This window comes from Erithacus rubecula (genome assembly GCF_903797595.1).
Source record: "Erithacus rubecula genome assembly, chromosome: 19".
Lineage (NCBI taxonomy): Eukaryota > Metazoa > Chordata > Aves > Passeriformes > Muscicapidae > Erithacus > Erithacus rubecula.
Genome location: NC_136671.1, coordinates 2,468,479 through 2,489,367, shown reverse-complemented (window position 1 = coordinate 2,489,367; position 20,889 = coordinate 2,468,479). Strand labels below are relative to the sequence as shown.

General features: G+C 38.3%; 1 protein-coding gene across 2 annotated transcripts in view; it reads left to right on the top strand.

The window, feature by feature from the left end:
- SPECC1L (sperm antigen with calponin homology and coiled-coil domains 1 like) overlaps positions 1–19,171 on the top strand; it is a 62,617-nt gene extending 43,446 nt beyond the window's left edge. For both annotated transcript variants that reach the window (XM_079322779.1, XM_079322778.1), the window contains exons 13-16: positions 769–871; positions 9,590–9,706; positions 10,231–10,290; positions 11,978–19,171. In XM_079322779.1, the coding sequence (XP_079178905.1) occupies positions 769–871; positions 9,590–9,706; positions 10,231–10,290; positions 11,978–12,067 (370 nt within the window). In that variant the 3' untranslated portion in view covers positions 12,068–19,171. The remainder of the gene's footprint in view (positions 1–768; positions 872–9,589; positions 9,707–10,230; positions 10,291–11,977) is intronic.
- The last annotated feature ends 1,718 nt before the right edge of the window (positions 19,172–20,889 follow it).

Here is a 20,889-nt window from a genome sequence, read left to right as displayed (position 1 = left end):
TGTCAAAGACTGTTTATATAATATCTATGGAAATACTGAATCATGTTACCAGGCCACTAAAAAAATACTAGCCTCTATAATGTATATTTTTAATCTTAAGAATTCATTTCTGAAGCCTGGTAAAGAGATGCTTGTAATGCTCATGAAAATAATGGCCAACTTAGGTTGTTCTTTTCTTCCCCAATCTTTTCTTAAGGAAAAAAAAATTACTTAAGATAGCTTGAGAAACTGGAATTGAAATTGACTGCTTTTATTGTGCTAATACATCAAATGGCAGATCAGCCTACATAGATCTCCCCCTTCTTTTTTGAGAACTCCAGGTCTCAGGCAAATGTTCTGTTAATAGCACCATGCTGCTCATATGCAAACTTGTTGTTTCAAGGTGACATTTGTAATCAGCCACGAGATGCAAGAGAGATAGCATCAGTTTATTTTCTTTCTAAATACGAAATAAAGTCACTTGAGTTAGTTTAATGGTTCAGGCTATGTTGTAAGTTTAATTTTTCAAACTCTTAAAAAGAAATATCATTGAGATGGAAAGATCTAGTTAAAAAAAAAGCTTAAAGGAAAAAGAAGGTTGATTTGCTAATGAAAGAATTACTCCAAACTGACTCAAAAGTCTTTTGCAGGTGTTCATGTGTGTTCTATTTTTTAGTCAGAAGTGCTGTATCCTGCTACTTCCAGTATGCCAAGAATTTGTCCTTCTATTTAAGCCCTTATAAATACCTATTTCTGTTGTGTTATAAACTCTTCTGGCCTTCTTCCTAGGGAAGAGAGGAAGGATCCCTTGTCTGCCCTGGCAAGAGAATATGGAGGCTCCAAGAGGAATGCCCTACTGAAGTGGTGCCAGAAGAAAACAGAGGGCTACCAGGTACCTGCAGAGTGGCTGAGGCTGTGCTCAGTGGCTGCCAGGCTGCTGCACACCTGACTGCATATTCTGAGTGGCCTGGCATGTCCTGTACCTCCTCCTGGAACGTGTGCTCCCAGTGCTGCTCCAGCACCAGCAGCTCCTCTGTCACTTTGCTCCACAGCTTTTTCTTAAGGGGGCAGCTGCCCTCCCATCGAGGCACTTGGGATCAGCCTTTCACAGGTTGCACTTTTGAAACTGGAGCTGACACTTTGTCAGCTGAATGTTCAAATTAATGTTTCCCAAATGCAGCTAGAGTACTATTTCTCAGATTTCAGAGATTTATTTTTTACAGGTAATTATCATAGGGTTTTCTTTGAATCACTCCCATTTAGCCTCTTAGGGACAGTTTGTTTTGTGAAGGTGGCATTGTCTTGCAGTTTGAACTTGGCTTTCCACTTTGGTTGCAGACTTTTTTTCTTTCACTTGGTCCAAATGTTATCAGAAGCCAAAAGAACTAACAAGATAACTGTCCAGAGTTCTCCTGATTACATTATTTTTTCAAAAGAATAGTGGCTTCAGCAAACTAAACCAGGATGTTAATAGTCTGACCATGATGTATTTGTTTGGTTAACTTGTATTGAAAGTGTTTGGAGTTCCCAACACAATCCTCAGTGTAAGAACTTTACTCTTTCCATGACTTGAGCCTCACAATGCAGGAGGAAGTTGAGAGCCACATAACAGGATGGTCACCCATCCATAGGAAAAGTCCTCCTTCAGCACAATGGACAGGCTGTGATATAAGCCCTCCCCCTCTTCCTGTAGCACGTCTGATACTCAACTGTGCTATTTCTGAGGATAAGCAGCTTTGTGGAAAGAGGCTTTCTCCTTCCCCACATTTTGAAAAAGGCAGGATGTTACATTTCTTTATAAATCCTCAAACTAAGTGCAAAAATATTTTCCCATATTGTCTTGGAATGAAAGATGAATTTGACAGCTTCGTTAATCTGGTTAGGAAAAGTGATAGAAATTATTCCAAACTTTTCACTCTGTAGTTGTGTGCACATTCAAGAATATGCTTCTGATTCTACAGATTGCTGCTTCCTTGAGTTGTATAAACACTGGTGAAAGGATAGATTTTTGAGACTTTCAGAACCTGCAGCAAGGTACTGAGAAAGCACAGAGCATCTGCAGAGCCACTGCAATGCCTTCATTGAAACTGTGAGATAGTGTCAAGAGGTTATATTAAGTAGTTCTGAGAGAAGAATGGCTTTTGCTTTAGGCACACTCCTTTTTAATTTCTTTGTTGTATAGAATTTGATTATTTTCAGCAACCCCTGAAATTCAGTACTGGTTGAACACTGTGTTGGTGGTGTTCTAATGTTTTAAACATACCCAGCACTGTATTCATTGTGAACAGTGCTTATCCAGATTTCTAGCATCTCAATGTTATCAATAACAGACAAGGATCTTTTTTTTCTTTTTTTATTTTCAATGAATCTCTGCTTCATTTTAATTTTATTTTAAAACTGTTTGTGTTCCAAACTGACAAACAGTAAACAAGCATCAGGGTAATGAATGTCTCCCTCATTCAGTCCTGCTGAAGCTATTCTTCCTTCCCTGTCATCCACCCTCCTTACCTCCAGCTCTTCCTGGTGTCTCACATTGCCACAGTTCCCTTTTCTCCCCAGTATTTCCTATCATCAGAACTTCTACTTTTCCTCTCTACCACTGTTGGGTTTGTTTGCTTTAGCACCTGGGTGAGAGCCAGCACAAGCTTTCTGAGCTGCAGGTACATGCTGCCTGCCCAGCTCCTCTGAGCTGCTGCAGGACCCTCACAGAACAAAATCCTGAATATCCCAACCTTGAGCAGGTCACCTTCTATCCAATATTTCCAGTTTGGCCAATATTAGCTGTAAATATGGCAGGCTAAAGGGAAGATACTTGCAAATGGAGTCTTTAACAAGTTCTAAAATGACCTGGAAGGTTGTAACCATAATTTGGAAACAAGTGAAAGAAATTATTAGAAGCCTTTTGTTTCAGAATAATTATTTTCTTAATTTTGTCCTATTCATATTAAACTACCAGTACTTAGTTAAAGCCCTGTAAGCCAGTATTTTTCAACATGTGTTTCCTTCTTCATCCACTGCCAACAGTAATCACTTTTTTGGTCTTGTTTTCTCCCTGTCACCTGGAGGTGATGTCTCACGGCTGTAGATCTTTATGCATAAATGCATGTAAGATATTTATAGAAAATTATTTCAGCTGTTGGTGCTTTCCAGGAAAGATGGAACTGTGCACCTTGAGTTAAAGCTCCATTTCTAACAGAGATGTGTTTGCTCCTGCCATTGTTTTGCCTTTCATCTCTGACATTATATTTTGCACTGGACAGTGAAAAGTATAAATACTAACAAATAGTAATCACACAAGTAACCAGAAACAAATCCTAATTTCTAAAATTTTTTTGAAGATGCACAGAGTTAAAGGTGAGCTGCCAGTTGTTCAGTCTGTTTAACATCAGGTGTGGTAGAATTGGTTAACCTTATCAACAGGATAAAACTAGTATAAGATATTAAAGAAGAAATAAAACAAAAAAACACACCTAAGTCTGCCCTGTTTCAAAGAGACAAGGTTTTCCTTACTCACAAGATACTTGTGTAGAATACAGCACCACAGAATTGTCTGGTACAACTGGTATGGGTTTTTTGTCTGCTCAAATGAAAAGGAAGAGAAGTAACTCTTGTTTTCCTATTCCTTCTAGAAAATTGCTTTCAAGCTTTTGATTAAAGGTCTTAAGTACTTATTTCTGTTCTAGAAGCTTGAAACTTTGTGAATGCTAAATAATTCAAAGATGATAGTGTGGTGAAGCTCTTAATTTCAGTCTATTATAGTGGAATAAACCCCATTTAAAAACCCTGTAAATTACTTCATTGTACACTTTTCTTGATTTATTCAAGCAAATTTGGAGGGGAATAAACAGTCACCTTTAAATGTAGTTGTTAATATTTAACTCTGTTCTGAATTCTTTTAGAAGAGCTCAGTAAAAAAAATCAGGTTGATACATCCAATGAAAATAAGAGAATTTAGTGGGGTAAAAACCTGAATGACTTGATCTCTTTCTCTATTGTAGCTTCTAACATGCTGTCTGTTATTTGCAGGCAGGATTTCTCCTTGGAGCTTGGGTTTGCAGAGTGGTGATCTGCAGAAGGTCAGAGCAGGACTGGCAGAGGCAGGTTCTGTGTTAACTTCCACCCAGAGCCTGTTCAGTCCTGACACAATTGCACACACTGAGTTACTGCATTGTATTCTGGGCTGAGCAGATCTCCAAGCCATGAGAGAGGAGAGCTGCTCTCAAGATAAGCATTTAGATAAAAGAGGAGCAAATCACCTTTAGTTTTCAGATCAGCAGGCACAAAATACTTGAAATTTCATTGTGTGTTAGCTTTGCTCAGGATCTGACACTGCTGCACAGTACAGAGCCAAGTACTGCATTTTTCAGAGGAGAGAATCCTCCTGGCTCCTCAAAAATATGTTCAGTGTCATAAAACTGTCATAAATTCCAGATATCTTCAAAGCATAAAGTAATCCCATCCAGCTGTTATGGTGCATTTACCCTGACTGGAACACAACTACTTTCATTTTGAGTACATAGCTAATAAAAGTCCCAAAAAGGATGTGAGCATGCATGTTTCATGTTAAAAGAGAAGCAAAAACAGGATACACACATCCTTACCCATTCTTATCTCCACCAGTATTTCAATTTATTTTCCATTTTTGTCAGCATTCTGAGAGATAATTCACTTCCAGAAGTCTGACACCAAAAAAAGCAATTGTCACAAAATAGCAACAAGACTAATTGTTTTTTTTTAAACTTTCTTTAAGCTTTACACACTTCCTAGGTCCAGATACACTTAGTGTAGTACCTGTCTTCTATTTCATGCAGTGCTGCTTTCTGGAAAGACTTTTGCTGCAAAGACATAAGTTTTACCAGCTGTACAGATCAAATGTACATGTCTTAGAAAAAATTGAATCCTGTGCTCAATGCACCTTGAAATCAAGCAATGCTTTCATTTGTGCTTGAGCAATAAGTGTAGAATAACAAAATTAGAAGTAAAAATGGTTCAGGTTGCCTTTTTTAAAAAACTCATCAACACTAAGCTAGGTCATATTCTATTCAAAGTACTATATTGATTTTAAAAATGCACAAGACAAGAACATGACTGTGCTTATGTAAGCCTGTGTTCAAATACTGACTCCAGGGTGTGCATTTTGTGCTGTCTGGTTGATTCACCAGAGTAGTCAGGATGCCAAAACACTTCTCTCCTTGGTTAAACTGATGTTTTAGACAAAAATTGTTGAGTTATGGAAGGACATGCTTCCTTTTTGTGTTTGGATTGGATTCTGATACAAGAAAAATGTCAACTTGTTAGACTTAATTATGACAAAATCTAGAAGAAATTCTGAAGCTGTCTGTACCTCAAGTGCATTAATGTCTGAAGCTATTACTGGATTTTGTGAGAATGACCACTGCTTTTATGGTTCTTCTTTGTGCCCAAACTGAAAAATAACATGTGTTTGGTATGGAAAGAAACCAGTCAGTGTTTAAGGGTTTTGATGGTCTGTATTTGCCTTTCTAGAAGCTGAGATTGAAGAGGCAGCAGCTGGGACTGCTGCTAGGTCTATTCCAGAAATATTTCTATGTTCTCACCTAATTCCAGAAGTAGATAGCCATAGATTTATTCCATGATTTGTGAGTCAGTGAATCCTGATTCAACAGGGTGTGGATGCATTTCTGTTGTAGTTTACCTTTGTAATCTTCTTTAATGAATACTCTTTTCTTTTGTGGATGTATTTTTGAAAGCTTTCAAAAGCAAGCCTGTCAAGGTCTGTACACTTTAATTTCAAATCTTGTTTTAAGGCTTTAATATATTATTGCACAGAATCATATTAATGGTTTTGTTTTCTCAACCCACTTATTTAATTAACTAATACAACAGAGACACAGACATGTGTTTTTATTTTCTTCATGTCCTGACTCTTTTGAGAGCCAAATCAAGTTTGGATATGGGAATCTCTCCTTGTGCAGAACAAGGGATGGAGGAATAGCTGCTGTGCAGGATGCTCCTCTGCTGGAGTTCTGGTGTCCATAGTTTAGGGAGATTGAAGCTGGGGTTATGTCTAAAAAAAATGGTTAAAATCACTTTGTTCTTAACTTGTAACTGCAAGTTAGAAGCTATATTTTTTCTACTTGGGTTTCTTGATGTCTGTGGAGTTTTTTAGCTGTGGAAGTTTTCTGGGAAGATAAAAAAAAGTAAGGAGTTACTGGGTTATGATTGTTAACATCTGTGTCTTGGTTTTTTAAAAAACAAAGTATTTTCACTGACATCAGAAGACCCTCTATTAATGTAGAATTATTGCAAAAAGCAATAGGAAAAAAATTTGAAATTAGCAATGTGCTGGTTAATGCCACTTGAAAATGGTGAATTTTGGAAAAGCTATAGGTTTACAGAGATCTTAGATTGATATTATGCAGAGCCCAGTCTGTTAAGCAGTGTAGAAAGTTCCATACTGGTTTTAGCCTTTTTTTTCTATATGTGCTCAAGGGAACCTGATTTAGTGGTGACTGCTCTTACTCTGCAGTTTCCAGTTCACTAGGGGCTGGAGTCAGGCTTGAAATGCAGCTTGGTTGTGGATCTACCAGGTTCTTCTATTACCATCTATTTTTCACTTTATATTTTTATGTTCTGTCTCCAGAAAGTCTTACAAATTTTTAATTCTGTTGTTTACTTCTGGTTGGAAAGTATCTTCCACAGATCTTTTTATGACAATGGTCTGTTGCTTAACTTTTGTTAGAATTGCCATTTAAAAAACCATCTACTCCAAATACTAGAGATGGCTTCACTCCCATGCTACCTATTAATCATTAATAGACAAGGGATGATAAATCCCCTTCTAGTTCATTTATCTCCAGAAAAGCTTATTCCTCATTTGACAATTTATCTGAAAGTATGTCCTTCAGTTGCTTTAATACTTTGTGGTCTGAAATGTCTTGAAGAATAATTCTAGATTAGATTCCAGCAGAATTCTCTTAATAGAGCCAATTACTTAATAAAAGCAGTAACAAAGAAGAAATTATGTCAGAGATTTTAGGCTGATGTTCTGTTTACCATCAATTCTTTGAGAAATAAGAGCTTAATGCAAGATTGATTTCATTATACTGACCAAGCTTTTTCAAAAAAACCACAAGTAGTTAAAAGCATTTAGGAAATAAAATTTGCTGCATTTAAATGTGCCAGTTATGTGCTCAAAGCCTTACATGAAAAATTAAATTTTCAGTTTAAATGACAATCTGTCCCATTTCTAGATTTGTTTTTACTATCTGACCAATATTATACTTCTTTTAGTCTAAGAGGTAATAATAATTCATAATGCTTAGAGCAATTGGAAACAGAAACCAGTCCCTTTTAATTGTTTCCTTCCGTTGTATTTAATTCAGCTTCTCTGGATACATTAAAATTCTTGGATGATGGGTTTGTTTTCTGCTTGTTGTCTTAATAATAAAAGCTGGACCCTACAAGATGATTTAGAAAAATAGGGTATTCTGAGTTTGGTTTTGTTGGAGAACCAGCCAAACTTGTTGGTGCACTTTAAGAGGTCCTTTTCCCCCCCAGTATTTCTATTAAAAATTCAGCATTCTGTGGATACTTAGTAAATATTAATAAGTAAATACTTAGTTAAAGTGAAGTTTTTAGTTTGTACAATTGTAATGTTTAAGAGAAGATGACTTCTGCTTGTTGTCATTTCACTGTGGCAATGCCAGTGTAGATCTTTCTCCTCCTCTTCCCACATCACTTGGTTATCTCAGAGAAGGAGGGAGAACATTTCAGCCAAGAGGTGAAAAGCAGCTTTGAATTTTTCTCCCTCAGTGGATTGTAGAGAAAAGCAAACAAGATCATTCACACCTGGTTTTTATAGCCAGCTTGCCACACAAGCCCCTCTCCCTGCCTTTATCCATCTTACTGACACACGTGAGCCTGGGGCCTTACTGGGTACAGCCTAGGAGGAGAGAACTTTCCAAAAAGTGACTTCTGTCAATGGACACATGTAGAAATTTATTGGCTTTAACAATCTGACATTCTTCCCTTTTTTCCCTTAAAACCTCATATTATGCTTTGCATATGTTTCCTTAATTTAAGTAACATTGAGAAAGTTTTAACCAGGCATTAATTTAAATCCAATTTCCTGTCTCTCTTGAGGAGAAAAGAGACAGCTTTTTTTTTTTTGTTCTCCCTTTTGCCTGTGGATTTTCCCAGCAGTGTGTGAGGAGGAAGCAGCGTGCAGAGCAGTTCCCACAGCCCGGGGGTCTCGGCGCGTTTCCGCGGCGCGGGCACTGTGAGCCCCGGCACGTACACTGCCCCCAGAGCCTCCTGCCTGCCTGGGACACCTCACTGCTGCAGGGCTCAGCCCTGCAGGAAAACAACATTTCCCTCACTTTCTTCTAGAAAGTGCCCAGAGTTGTGTTTTTTCCCCTCTGTGGGAGGAGATTGTGGCTGTTGCTGGTTTGAATCCGAGTGCCCCGGACTGCCTGGCACAGCCCATTGGCTCTGGGTGGGGATTTCTCCCTCAGCAAGAACCAGTTCTGTTCTTGTCCAAGACAGCTGATGGTGGTGATGGTGACTAAATTGCTGTCAGGTGAAAGGTTGGCTCAGGTGATTGTGATCCTTCACTTTTTGACTGGACATTTTACTTCTTAAAACTAAGTAAGCTTCTGCTTGAGCCCAGTTCAGTGAGTTAGATATTACAGCATATTTATATTTCTCCTTGGAAGTGTAAAAGATATATGATATATTGTTGTTACTGGTTGTTTCCTAATTAAAGTTTAAACTGACTGCTATCCACTTAGCCTCTCTAACATTGTTTGACTGCCAACAGCCAAATATACAGTCATTTAAAAGGTCACTGAGGCATCTTGTTCATAACTCTTTTGGACTGGGCTGACTCTACAATAATTTATACAGTCTCAGGAGATGCATTTACCAGTGCCACTGAGTTTCCTACGGGAACTAAAAGATCAAGAGTGCAAGACAGCAGTTTTCAATTTCAGCTCCAATCCCAAAGATTCTCTGCTACTGTCAGCACTAAATCTGCTGGAACATCTTTATTTCCAAATGAAAGTTAACTTTTGTTTGTGATCTTGTTCACATCAGTTTCTATAGAGAAATGGTTTGTTTAGAAGAGAAAATGCTTTTCCTCATCATTTAGAAATTTTGTCTGGGTATGAATGTAGTAGAAGCAGAAAATAGAAGGGGCAGGAGCAGAAATAGGAGCAAATTGTCTGATCAGGGATTTGGGGTACATGTCTTGGACTTGTTTGCTTTTCTGTCTTGGGGTGTGCAGTTGCACCGAATCCATTACCTTCTCTAGCACAACATTTTATAGCTTTTAACACACACTCAAGCACACATTCTGCACTTTGTTTTGAGGGAGGACTTAATATTAATTAATAAATTAATGCATTTACATTTATATACAAAATGAAATTAATATACAAAATAACTGATTTTCTTGTCACTATATTATTTTGTTTTCCTCTGTTAGTAATACCACAGAACTTATGGTATTGGCTGTCCACTTTCTCTGCCAATTTCTTATAAGGTGTTAAAAAGAAGAATTAATGAATTGGTAGCATGTAATAATTGTTAGGTCATGATTTTAATGTTTTTTTTATTTTTTCCCTTCAAGAATATTGACATCACAAACTTCAGCAGCAGCTGGAATGATGGCCTGGCTTTCTGTGCAGTTCTCCACACTTACCTCCCAGCCCATATTCCCTATCAAGAACTGAACAGCCAGGACAAGGTAAGACATTAAAATTCCCATTCTCAGAACTGCAATGCTTTAGTTAATATGAGTAAATAAAGACCAGACAACTAATTGGTATTCTTAAAATTCCAGTGTTACTAGGATTTCCAAATCATCTCTGTGTATTCTGGTCTGCCACAGTTCCTACCTGCTGTTTAGCCCAGGATCTACAATTAATGATCTAAAAACAAAGGATTATTTCATTAATGGATGAAGAGATTATTTTATTTATGCTTTTTAGACAATAAATCATCTCTTCTTTAGTATTTTATGACTCAGTTGTTCTTCACTGACAATGATATTCAGCATTATCTTCTGAACAGGCATTTAAATAAAACTATTATAAATTTTTGGATGTTATTAAAACATGCATTCCTATGACTCTTTTAAATTACTGTAGTTATATTATAGGCTCCATTTGAACAAAAGTAATAGCATTATTATGAACATTCTTAAGACTGTTTTGTTATGTTTGAAATAGCATTTCCTTGTTTTCTGACATGTTTTCATATCTCATGCAGAGAAGAAATTTCACTTTGGCTTTTCAGGCAGCTGAAAGTGTTGGCATCAAATCTACTCTGGTAAGATTTAAATATATATGGAATAAGTTATGATCCATTATAAAAATCAAAATTGCTCTATTTTGTAGTCTCAAAAGATTTGGATGTTTATACTTAAAAATAGCAGCAGATGAGCTCAGCTAGTGATTACTACACTAAATAATGACTGAAAGACAGACTACTTAAGCTTTGAAAGGAAGGTTCACCAACACTTATCTCCCAATATGAAAATAAATATGACTAATGGCAATGAATTTGTTTGAGAATAATTTGAGAGTACAGTTTTCAAGAATCCATTAAATCTGTCCTGTCTCTGACCTACTTGTAAATTATTTGGGATTTTTTGAACTCTGGAGCTACAAATCAAGCAATGTATTTTGTTCCTTTTGCTCAGTGTAGTGTGAGGGTTGAGATTTGCCTATTAAGTTTAGACTTTTAATTTATCATCATAACAAATAGTTGCAAGGTTTTTTCAGTGATTGTTTAAAAGTTCTCTTACACAAATTTTAGAGTAAAAAAATTAGCTTTCAGTAGTAGAGTGTTGATTAGAGCAGGAGTATTTCTGAAGGTGTGGAGCTGGGAGTATCCCAAACCCTTGTGAGTGATCACAAAAACTCAGCTGAAATGACCATTATCAGAAATGAGATTTAAGTGATACTTTTGCAACCTAAATTCTAACAAAGCTGCCATAGTTAGCAACTAACAGTACAACAGAGTTTTTAAAAATAACACTTTCCTTGATCCTTATCAGTGCTTTTACCCCCCAGCATTGTGTTTGCTGACAATGGCAGTGCAGCTCCTGGGCTTTCATACTTTGACTTTGGCATTGATTTGAGACATGGAAGTTTCTTACCAAGTGCTGATGTAAGAATGAGATCGTGGAAAATAACTGCAGAAATTCCTGCATAATTCAGCCTTAGTCCAAATGGTTGCTGTCTGCCCTTCCTCTTTGTGATGTTCATTACAGATACTCTGAACAGGCAAATTGAATGGCATTCAGTCTAAGTGCAAATTGTATCCATCTTAAGAAGTTAATATCTGTTTACATACCTACATGCACACTGTGTGTGATGTGTAGGGTTGGGGATTTTTTTTCTCATCCATATTTACCTGAGTGAGGGATTAAGAAAGTACTGTATGTAAACAGGAGTGGAATGCAAGTAGAAATTATTCATTCTCTGAAGAAGATGTTCAGCTGAAAGAACTCTCAACTTCTTTTTTGAATTCAGGAGATTCCTGCATCCAAAGCTTTCAAACAGAGCCTTACAGTAAACAGGAATTACTAGGAGCAGCATGACACTGTTTGCCTTGTAGATGTGCTGAAGAGGGTAGATAGGAGTCAATTATTTATTGATGCTTAATCAGATGGCAATTTTGAACTTTAATGAATATCTGGGCCTTGATTCTGTGGCAAGTGAACACTGAAGTCTGACTATTGTCCCAGCTGTGCTCAGTGGGGGACAGCTTGAGCATGCACAGCATCAGGCATTTCAATCTCAAGTCAACAAAAGAACTATCTATAGATGTGCTATTCATTACATTTTGTAAGTAATACCAAGATATATGGAAGAAAACAGGGCTTTCTTCATCAGTGCTTTAAATTGTGGAAACTTGACAGATTGACCATTCCCAGGAATGTGTGAAAACACTGCCACATTGCTCTCAGGGTTTTCATTGCTGATTTTGACCCATCTGTTTTCTGTGACAGGACATCAATGAAATGGTGCGAACTGAGCGTCCAGACTGGCAGAATGTCATGCTGTATGTTACAGCCATTTACAAATACTTTGAAACCTGAACCCTAATCATTCAACAGATCCATGGGATACAACCAACATGAGCTACCAGATGGAAATCTTACTGAAATGCTAATCCCCATTTCACTGAAAACTGGCAACATTTGAGTCCCCTCAAACTTCAGTGACACTACCTTGGATTGCCTCAGATTGCTTCAGCTACTAAGCATGGAAACAACTATTTAAAAGCAAGAACTTGTTGCCACAGTGCTTGGAATAACCCAAGTTGTTAAGCTATTCAGATTAATTATGTAGCCTAAAGAGCCTGAACTACTTCTGTGCTGCCTCTCCAGTCAGACTTCCTGAAACTTTCTTTGCTGGGAGGGTGAGGTGAATGCTTCCTCTGGCATATTGGAGACTGAATGTACAGATAAAGCTTTGAGAAGGAAAAGGATTACATGGCATCATATTATTGAACTTTTTGTAGCATCCTGATTCTCTGAATATTCTGCCCACAGCATATGGTAGTCCAGTGCAGTAGAGTTCCTAATGGTAACTTAGTTATTGCCTATACAGTTATTCTCCATCCTTTAAAATGTGCACAATATTCCACAAAAACAAGCTTTGATTCCATAATGACAAATTGAGGGGAAAAGTGCTCTTGATACCTCGAAAAATCTGGCACAGAAGAAGACTTCATTCTAAAGCTTCATTTATAAGCCTACCTCTGTCACAGTGATGTGGCTTTCATCTTTATCTTATGGATTGTAAAGACTAGCACATGCAGCTCCTGCCTTTCAGGGTACGCTACACTTCAAGGAATCTGTGCAAAGTCCCTGTGCTTCCACTCTATCAGAAATGAATCAGTCATCACCCCTTGTCTGGCTTGTTCTTTGCTCTCTTCCTCCTTTGCCTGTGCAGCACACACAGCCACCTGGGCTTTCCTCTACAGCAATACGAGCACACGTCTTGGGTATGTGTGGTAGAAGTTTGGAACTGGGGTAGCATTTCTTCTGCAGAGAAGATCCTCTTAATAAGATGTAATAATGAAGTAGTTTGTCTCAAAATCCAACTTTGCCATGTTTTCTGTGTGTTTTTCATTGGTCTTGCACATCCTCATCTGAGTGACAGAAGGTGAGATGTCTCTGGGAAGGACTATGGAGGAACTGATGTAATGTGTGTACACCCAGCAGTCTCTAATATTGCGTGGAAATGACTCACTGTCACAAGGAAGGAATTGAGAAACTTCAGTCTGCTCAACTTCTTTTTTTTTTTTTTTTTTTTTTTTTTTTTCCTCTGAAAATGTACCTGAATTCATTTAGCAGCTCTTGGGCAGAAGAGTTTAAGTGCCTTAGTGATCACTGAGTTGATCTGTCCTGGCACTTCAGGCCTGCTGTGGAATGTTAATGGCTCCCAAGGTTTCATGGCTCCATTTGTCACCAGCTGTGTGTTGTAATCTTGTTTGTCAAATCGAGGGGAGACTTCACTCCCTCACTGCTTCTGCCTCTTGCTTTTCTGAGCACTTACCAGCAGTTCAGCCACGGAACATCTCATTAATATTAAGCAGAAGCCAACTTGAGCAGTGATTCTGTAACAGCTGCTATTTATAAGCACAGGCTCTTTCAGCAGTAACCCCACTGTAAGGAAAATAAATCTGTTCTATGGTGCTCTTCCGACTGTTAAGGACAGTTTGAATGTCATAGATGTTAACCCAGTGAATGCAACTGTGCCTGGCATCTGTGAAACTCCTTCATGGTATAAAAGCACAGATTGAACTCAAAAGTATTGCCAAATCCCAAACCTTATCATCTGAAGAACATAGCCCGTGTGAAGAGTGATAGTTCAGCATGTCTCTAGCATTGTATAAGAATACACATTTACACTGATGTGCCTGTGAGAATGATGGAACTTTGCAAAATAGTAATTTCACCTGTGCTGAGGGCCCTTGGAGAAGTTTTCAGAGCAGCATTGTCTCAAACATTCTTACAGCTCTTTAGAACCAGAAGTAGAGACCCTCAGTTTATTAATTGGTGCATTTGAAGGGCCAACATAATCTAAAGACAATTGTTGCAAGAGAGGTTTCAAGGGAAACATCTTCATTAACAGATTTTAATAAAAGTCTGAAATACATTTTCCTCTCCTCTATATTTCTTCAATTTTTTTTACTTCATTACTTTCAATAAGAATAGTCTTAGTGAAAATACACATTATTGCTGTCTTGCTTTCTATCTCCTGTTATTAAATTCCAGATTTTACCAATCAGTGTTTAAAAAAACCCTTCTGTTTATCCTTTGAACAGAAATCCTTATCTATGATTGTCTTATTCATTGCCTTAGAGTTAAAAAAATATTTTTCTAATGAAAATGATGGTATTTCTGGATCTAAATTCACTTATAACCTGTTTCGGTGAGGTAATTCAAGCTTTGAGCTGATTTTTTTTTTATCCAGTGGTCATCTTCATTTACCTGGAATGTTGTCAGAGTCCTTAAATGCAATAGCCCTGAGTGTGTAACCATTTTGCAAAGGAGAAATCACATTTGCCAGATCCTTTCTGATAAAAAACACGAGCTGCTGGTCTTCAGAAAGGAAGAGAGAGAAAAGCTAGCAGGAATTAAAGAAAGGATCTTGTTATGAACTTCAGAGCTCTGTAAACTTCTTGGTGTGATCTGTGTGATCAAACTCTGTGAATCCAGCCCAAGAACCCTGGGCTTCATGAAGAGGTTTTTGTGTCCTGATGTATCTGAGCCTTTACCTGTGAGGTGCTGCACAGCTGTGAGTGGAAGGAATGAAGCAATGGAGGATCTAAAGCAAACACAATGCCCTGCTGCACTCTACAATGTGTTTTTCTGAAGGTTCAAACCACATTCAGTTCTTCAAGAGGAAAAATACCAGTAGCCTTTCTGGATGTGGGGTAAATACTCTGGATTTGGTTTCTGTTCATAGTTAATCCTGAAACAGCCTGGTTTTTTGTGCAAGTTTATGCTGATTTATTTTCCTTTAAATCCAGAAGATATTTCTGAATGTACTGAAAATATGTTGTTATCCATTTATATTTTACTATGTGCCTTGCAAATGCTCTAGAATATCAGGGTTACTCATGGCCAGCTGTAGGGTGGGCAGCAGAAAGGAATGTGGGACATCCTGGTGCAGGTACAGCTGTGCCACCCCCCTGTGGATGGAAACACTTCCATAGGTGTTACACTTGGCTTGGTTTTCACTTGGTTTTGTTTAATCTAGTTTGATTTGGATGTCTGTTTAAATAGAAACACTAATTTAGTGTCTCCAGTGTGAATCTCTGGCCCTCAGAAAAAAATCTTATTCCCATGCCTCTGAAAAACTGAGTGAAATTTTCACTTTTAAATTTGTGTTTGTGGATAGTTTATCCAGAATATAGTATATAATTATGACATATTCTGATTTAAAGGTAGATTTTTGTCTCATATTCCTTGGGCTACATGTAGTGTTTCTGATAATTTTTGTCTCCAATTTTATGAAATATTTCCACTGTTTGTGTTTTTCTGTGAAGTCCATCATCATGTCTTAGAAGGCCCTTAATTTGCCAGAGCTAAATGAACTTTTCTTTAATTTATTGGTGTAAACTCCTATTACTGTCCCTGGCAGCAGTGGATCTCTGGTTTTAGGTGCAGGAGGAGAAATCAGTTGGAGCCCTCCTTGGTGCAGTCCAGTGGTTTGAGCTGCTGAGGATCAGCCTTGTGAGTTGTGCAGCTGTGACATTGAGTCTCATTTCTCTCACTGATCTCTGTGTTAAGTTCTTTGCTATTTTTTCAGTTTCAACACTCTAGACATTTGGGTTCTTCTGCATTACCAGATTACTTCCACTCAATTCTATTTCTGTACATATTTGGCCCAGGGCACAATTTTTATTGCAGTTTAGTTTTAACCAAGATTATTTGGGAAGCTGGAGATTTGGAGAACTTGTGGGTGTTTTTCTTCCTGCCTGTGCCTGGGACCCTGCCTGGTGTTCAGGTGGTGAGTGACAGTCCCTCCAAAAGGCTGAAGTGAGGCACTTTCACCTTTAAACACCTTTAAACTGTGTTTTGTGACTCCTGTGGTGGCTTCACTTCTTGTTTGCCTCTCACAACTAACACAGCCCCAAGCAGGAGCTCCTGACTCCTTCTGGGAGGGAATCCAGCTGTACATCTTCATGCTACTTTTTGCCTGTTGTGGATTGAAGTGGTGTAGCAAAAAGACTTTAAAATAGTCATGTTCATGTATGGACTGAGTTAGCTGTAGAGTTTGTTTGTGGTCCTTCCCTTGACTTGGTAAATATTTATTTCTGTTTGATTTTTATGTTCTGCTGAGCTCTATTTCTGCAGTTCCTTTCTTTAAGCTACCATTAGTGAATCCCTTTCTTTGAGCTAATATTAGCCAGTTTGAGAAATTACTTGGTGAGAAGTGCTATTAAAGTGTCTTAGTCAGCCACAAGTGCTGGACATGCCATTGTGCTTTCCCAAGTTAGTGTGTGTTGACTGGCAAAACACAGACATCTCTTAATACATTTAATTGTCCCTGTTTAGCAAGGTATCTTTAATGGTGTTTCTGCTTTCATGGGAGAGTGGCTGGATGGGTTTTAAATTACTGTGTGGCTTGCTGTGTCCCTCCTTCAGCTAAGGCTCTTCTGTTGTGTTCCCTGATTTTAGAATCAGTCTTGTAGTATACTCTATAATTATCTAACCCGAGATGTTAAGCATCTGAAATATGTAGCAAGTATGCTGTGGATAATTAATGCTAAATAACTTAAAAGGTCGAGGTTTGTACAGTTCTGATTTCTGTTAATTGATACAAGTCTTTTTTTCTTTTTTTTTTTGTTTTGCTACACTTGCCAGTTATTTGGATGCCACACCCTTGAACTCGTTTTGACAAAGCCACTGCCCTGATCTCCTTGAGCTCATTCATTCTGTGATATTAGAATTATTCCTCCCAATGAAACTTCAGTAAAACCTATGAACACCAGATGACTTCCTTCCAACTGATATTAGCTTTTGCTTGGAATATTCCTTACCCAAAGGCCACAGAGTTGCACAGAAAGTTCCCCTCAGTCCAGCAGGACTTGGGGATGCAGAGCAGTAGGGCAAACTTCTGGCAGAATATTACAGCAGCCTGATGCAATTTATCTGGTTTCATTTTAATCCCCTATTTTCAGGGGGTTTCAGTTTAGGCAAAATCATTTACTGAAAGCTGAAATGTGGCCTGTTAGGTCTCCACTGGGAAGTATGCTTCTGTTTAATAATATTTTTATGAGATTGTATTTATGGAAATGGAAAGGAAAATGTCATAAAGCTAGTTTTGTTGCACTTTTCTAAGGCTTTTGTATTTTGCATAGTTCTAGAACATGAGGAAGTTGCTTGGGGAAGTCAAGGCTTGGAACCTGCTCTGCCCCAGCACAGCAGTGTATGATGTGCATTTTCATTTTCCCCCTAGTGATCCCTGTGTTATTTTAATTGCATGTAACTGGTGTATTTATGTGGTGGGGAGGGGGCCAGCAGACATTTCCTGCTGCACAGGAGCCATTGGCAGTCCCAGTTCCACAGCTCCTCACTGACCTGTGCTGACTGTGGACTGCACTTGCAATAATGGAATTGTCCATTTTTCATTCTCAACTCTTTCAACAAATGGGGACAAAGGGGCTCTTCTTTTTTGTTGTTGTTTTGGGTTTGTTTTTTTGTTTTGTTTGTTTGATGGGGTTTTTTGGTGGAGTGTTTTGTGGGTTTTTTGTTGTTGTTGTGGTTTGGTTTGATTTGGGGGCTTTTGTGTGTTTTTGTTTTGGGGGGTTTTTTTTGGGGGGGGGAGGTTGTTCCATTGTTGAAATTTTTCTGGAGGTTTTTAATGGTTTCCAGTTATTGCATATGTTCAGTTAGGATGGTTACTTAAATCAGTTCAGCTAGGAAGGGCACAAATACATGTAACACTCACAAGTCATTAATCCTTGGAACTTAAAACATTTCAGTTTGATAGAAACTTTTGGTTTTCTGTGTATTGTAAGGTTAATTTTTCTGTCTATAAGTAGCACTTTTATTTGTATCTGAAGGGTTTTTTTAACAGAAATGTGTTTTTCCTGTATATTATCTAATGGGAAGAAAGTATAACACTACTAAACAAGGCATAGACTAGTTTGCCTCCAGACTGTAAGTTCACTTTAGGTCAGTAATGATCAAGAGTTGTTCAGTGTATCTGAAATAAATCAGTGATCTCTGGACAACTCCTGATCAAACCCAGAAGGGCATTAATTGGTACCCTGCACCTCTTGGATGAGGGTGCTTCCTGTTCAGGTGTGAGGCAGGACTGACACAAGTGTGATGAATTTGGGACTTGGTGAAAGAAGAGAGTTTTACCAATGCCTCAATCTGCTTCACAGCATTATACTGGATCAAGACTAACCTTGTTTGAGATGACACTGCAGCCAGTAATGGTATCTCCTGAATAGCTAATTTAAAGCTCACTTTCCATGGCCTTTAAGGATGATACAAAACCCAGTGATTCTAGAAGATCTTCTGATGCATCCAGCTTTTCTGGTTTGTATTGGTTTTACTCTCCCTGAAACACAGCTGTTGTATGTCAGTCTGTGTGTGGGTTTAGAAATTCTTCTAAACAAGTGCAAGTACTTTGTTTTTTTCCAGAACCCTTTTGAATAGTTTACACACATCTTACATGGAGAGAGGCTTTGCATCAATGTACAGATGTACCCACATGTGTGAATGTGTGTGTACAGATCTGGACCCTGCAGGTTCTGGGGAACATGGAAAGTGTTTCAACAAGTGCTTGTGTCTTGAACACTTAGGCTGCTGTATTAGTGCATATATCTAAATGGCAAGAGGGAAAAAACATTGTTTGCTTCTGGTTAGAGTGGAGAAATAGAGCTTTTTGAGGAAAATTTGAATGAGTATTCCAATTGTATTTCACCCTGTTTCTGGTTTGGAAGGCACAAGTTGGTAATGATTGGAACTTGAAGTCAGCAAGCCTGTGTTAAGCTAAACCTTTTGGAGGACCCAATATGCTTTCAGTTTGCAAGGACCACTAAAGACCTGGGCATTTACTTTCTCCATAATGTATTCTGTATGAGTATTTAGTATGTATGCCTTCAATTTGCCAATGTTGCCATGTTTTCTTCTTAATTATTCATGAAATAAAGGTTGCAAATAGCAGAATGTGTGTTTGTTTTCTTGGGTGAAGGCTGCAGAGGGGCTGTGCTCACTGTGCTGCTGGCACTGCTTTTTCAGGAGTGTTGCAGGAAGCAATGGTGGAGCTGAGGAGTGTGTGCCAAGGGCTGGTGTGCACAGCCTGGGGATTTCTCTGGAAATCATCTCTCTTGGGATACCAGCAGCCTCTACCCCCAGAGGACTTTCAGTGATAAGGCAGTGAACACCCCAGATAAGAGGGACATGTTCAAGGCATCTGCTTGGCCTGAATTGTTCTAGAGGAGGAAATTGCAGAGAATATGTTCAGTTTAGCAACTTCTGCAATGCATTGCAGGATTAGAATTACTTACATGTTACTTAGCCCAACCCAAGTAAGGCAACTGTGTGCTCACTCCCTCTCTGTCTCTAAAGGAGTTGGACTGGAGAGAGGTTGGGGACTTTATCTCTAGAACAGGCCAAACTATTTAAAGCAGAAGCCTAAACATAATTTTTCCAGGTGAAAATAGAGCTTAAAACACCTTAAATCTGGTTTGGTCTCAAATTATCCAGGATGATGACTGTTTTCAAATGCTGGTTTGGAGCTTTAAATGCTCTGGAATAAACTGGATCCAGAGGTTTGGATTGAGCTCCTAATTATTGTAAATATTGTTCTGAAAGACACTGGCTAGTATAGGTATTTTAATTCCACTTTTTTTTTTTTTTTTTTTTTTTTTTTGAGATTTTGTGTGGTGTTTTGTGACTGTTCAGCAATTCAGAGAAGCCTTTGTCTCAGTAATGTTATTCTGCAAGAAAGTGTCTTGTTTCTCCTTTCTTGAGGTGAAATATTCTCCCTTAGAACTCCTTGCAGTCCTTCCTGCAGTGTCTGGAGCTGCTGGAGGTGTGTGGTTTAAGATCATGACTGATTTAAGAAAACATTTTAGTTCTTAAAATGGATTTATATCCTGTTTTTAAGCATGGATCTTCAGTTTCCATACTTCTTTTGCAAATAAATGTTTCAGAAGTGCAGTGTAGCAGACTCATGTCAGAAAATAGATGTTTTTCTTTTCTGTAGCAAGCACATGGCAGCACCATGGGAGGGCTTTGTCCATGTGCAGTGGGCATCTGGAGGGCAGGACATGGCCAGGCCTGAGGGATGCTGAAACTCTGCACAGCCTGTAGAGCTGCAAATTTTCTGTCCCATATCCACTGAAATAATATTCTCTCACCAGAGTATTTTCATGGATTGCCTTCCAAGCTGTCACTAAAAAAATTTTGTTAAAAATGTAAAGCCAGCTCCATCAGCGTGTCTAAATTGAATATAATAAAATTGGTTCATTAATTTTTAAGATCTTACTGTAATGAAGAGCTGCAGCTATATGGAATAGTAAAATAAATACCCCAGAAGCAACAGCAATATAATATTGCACTGTATTCAATCACAAAAGCTGATATGGAGTCATGGTTTTTCTGCAGTTAAATTCTGTGGAGGAGCAAAGTTTGCAATGCAGAACTGCTGAAATTGTGCTAAAGGGTTTCACAATGACTCTGATGGACAGCAGAGACTTGGGTTAAATCTTGTCTGTGGCAGAGATCAGATGTGCTTTTTACCACACAGAATTACTTGATAGGAGACCCTTATCATTGAAAGTTAACTCCTTTCTTAATTTTCCTCTTACCTAGGAAGCTATTTACAGCCAGCAGCTACTGGTAGAACTTACCAAGCAATCAGGAAGGGAGCTGAATTCTGT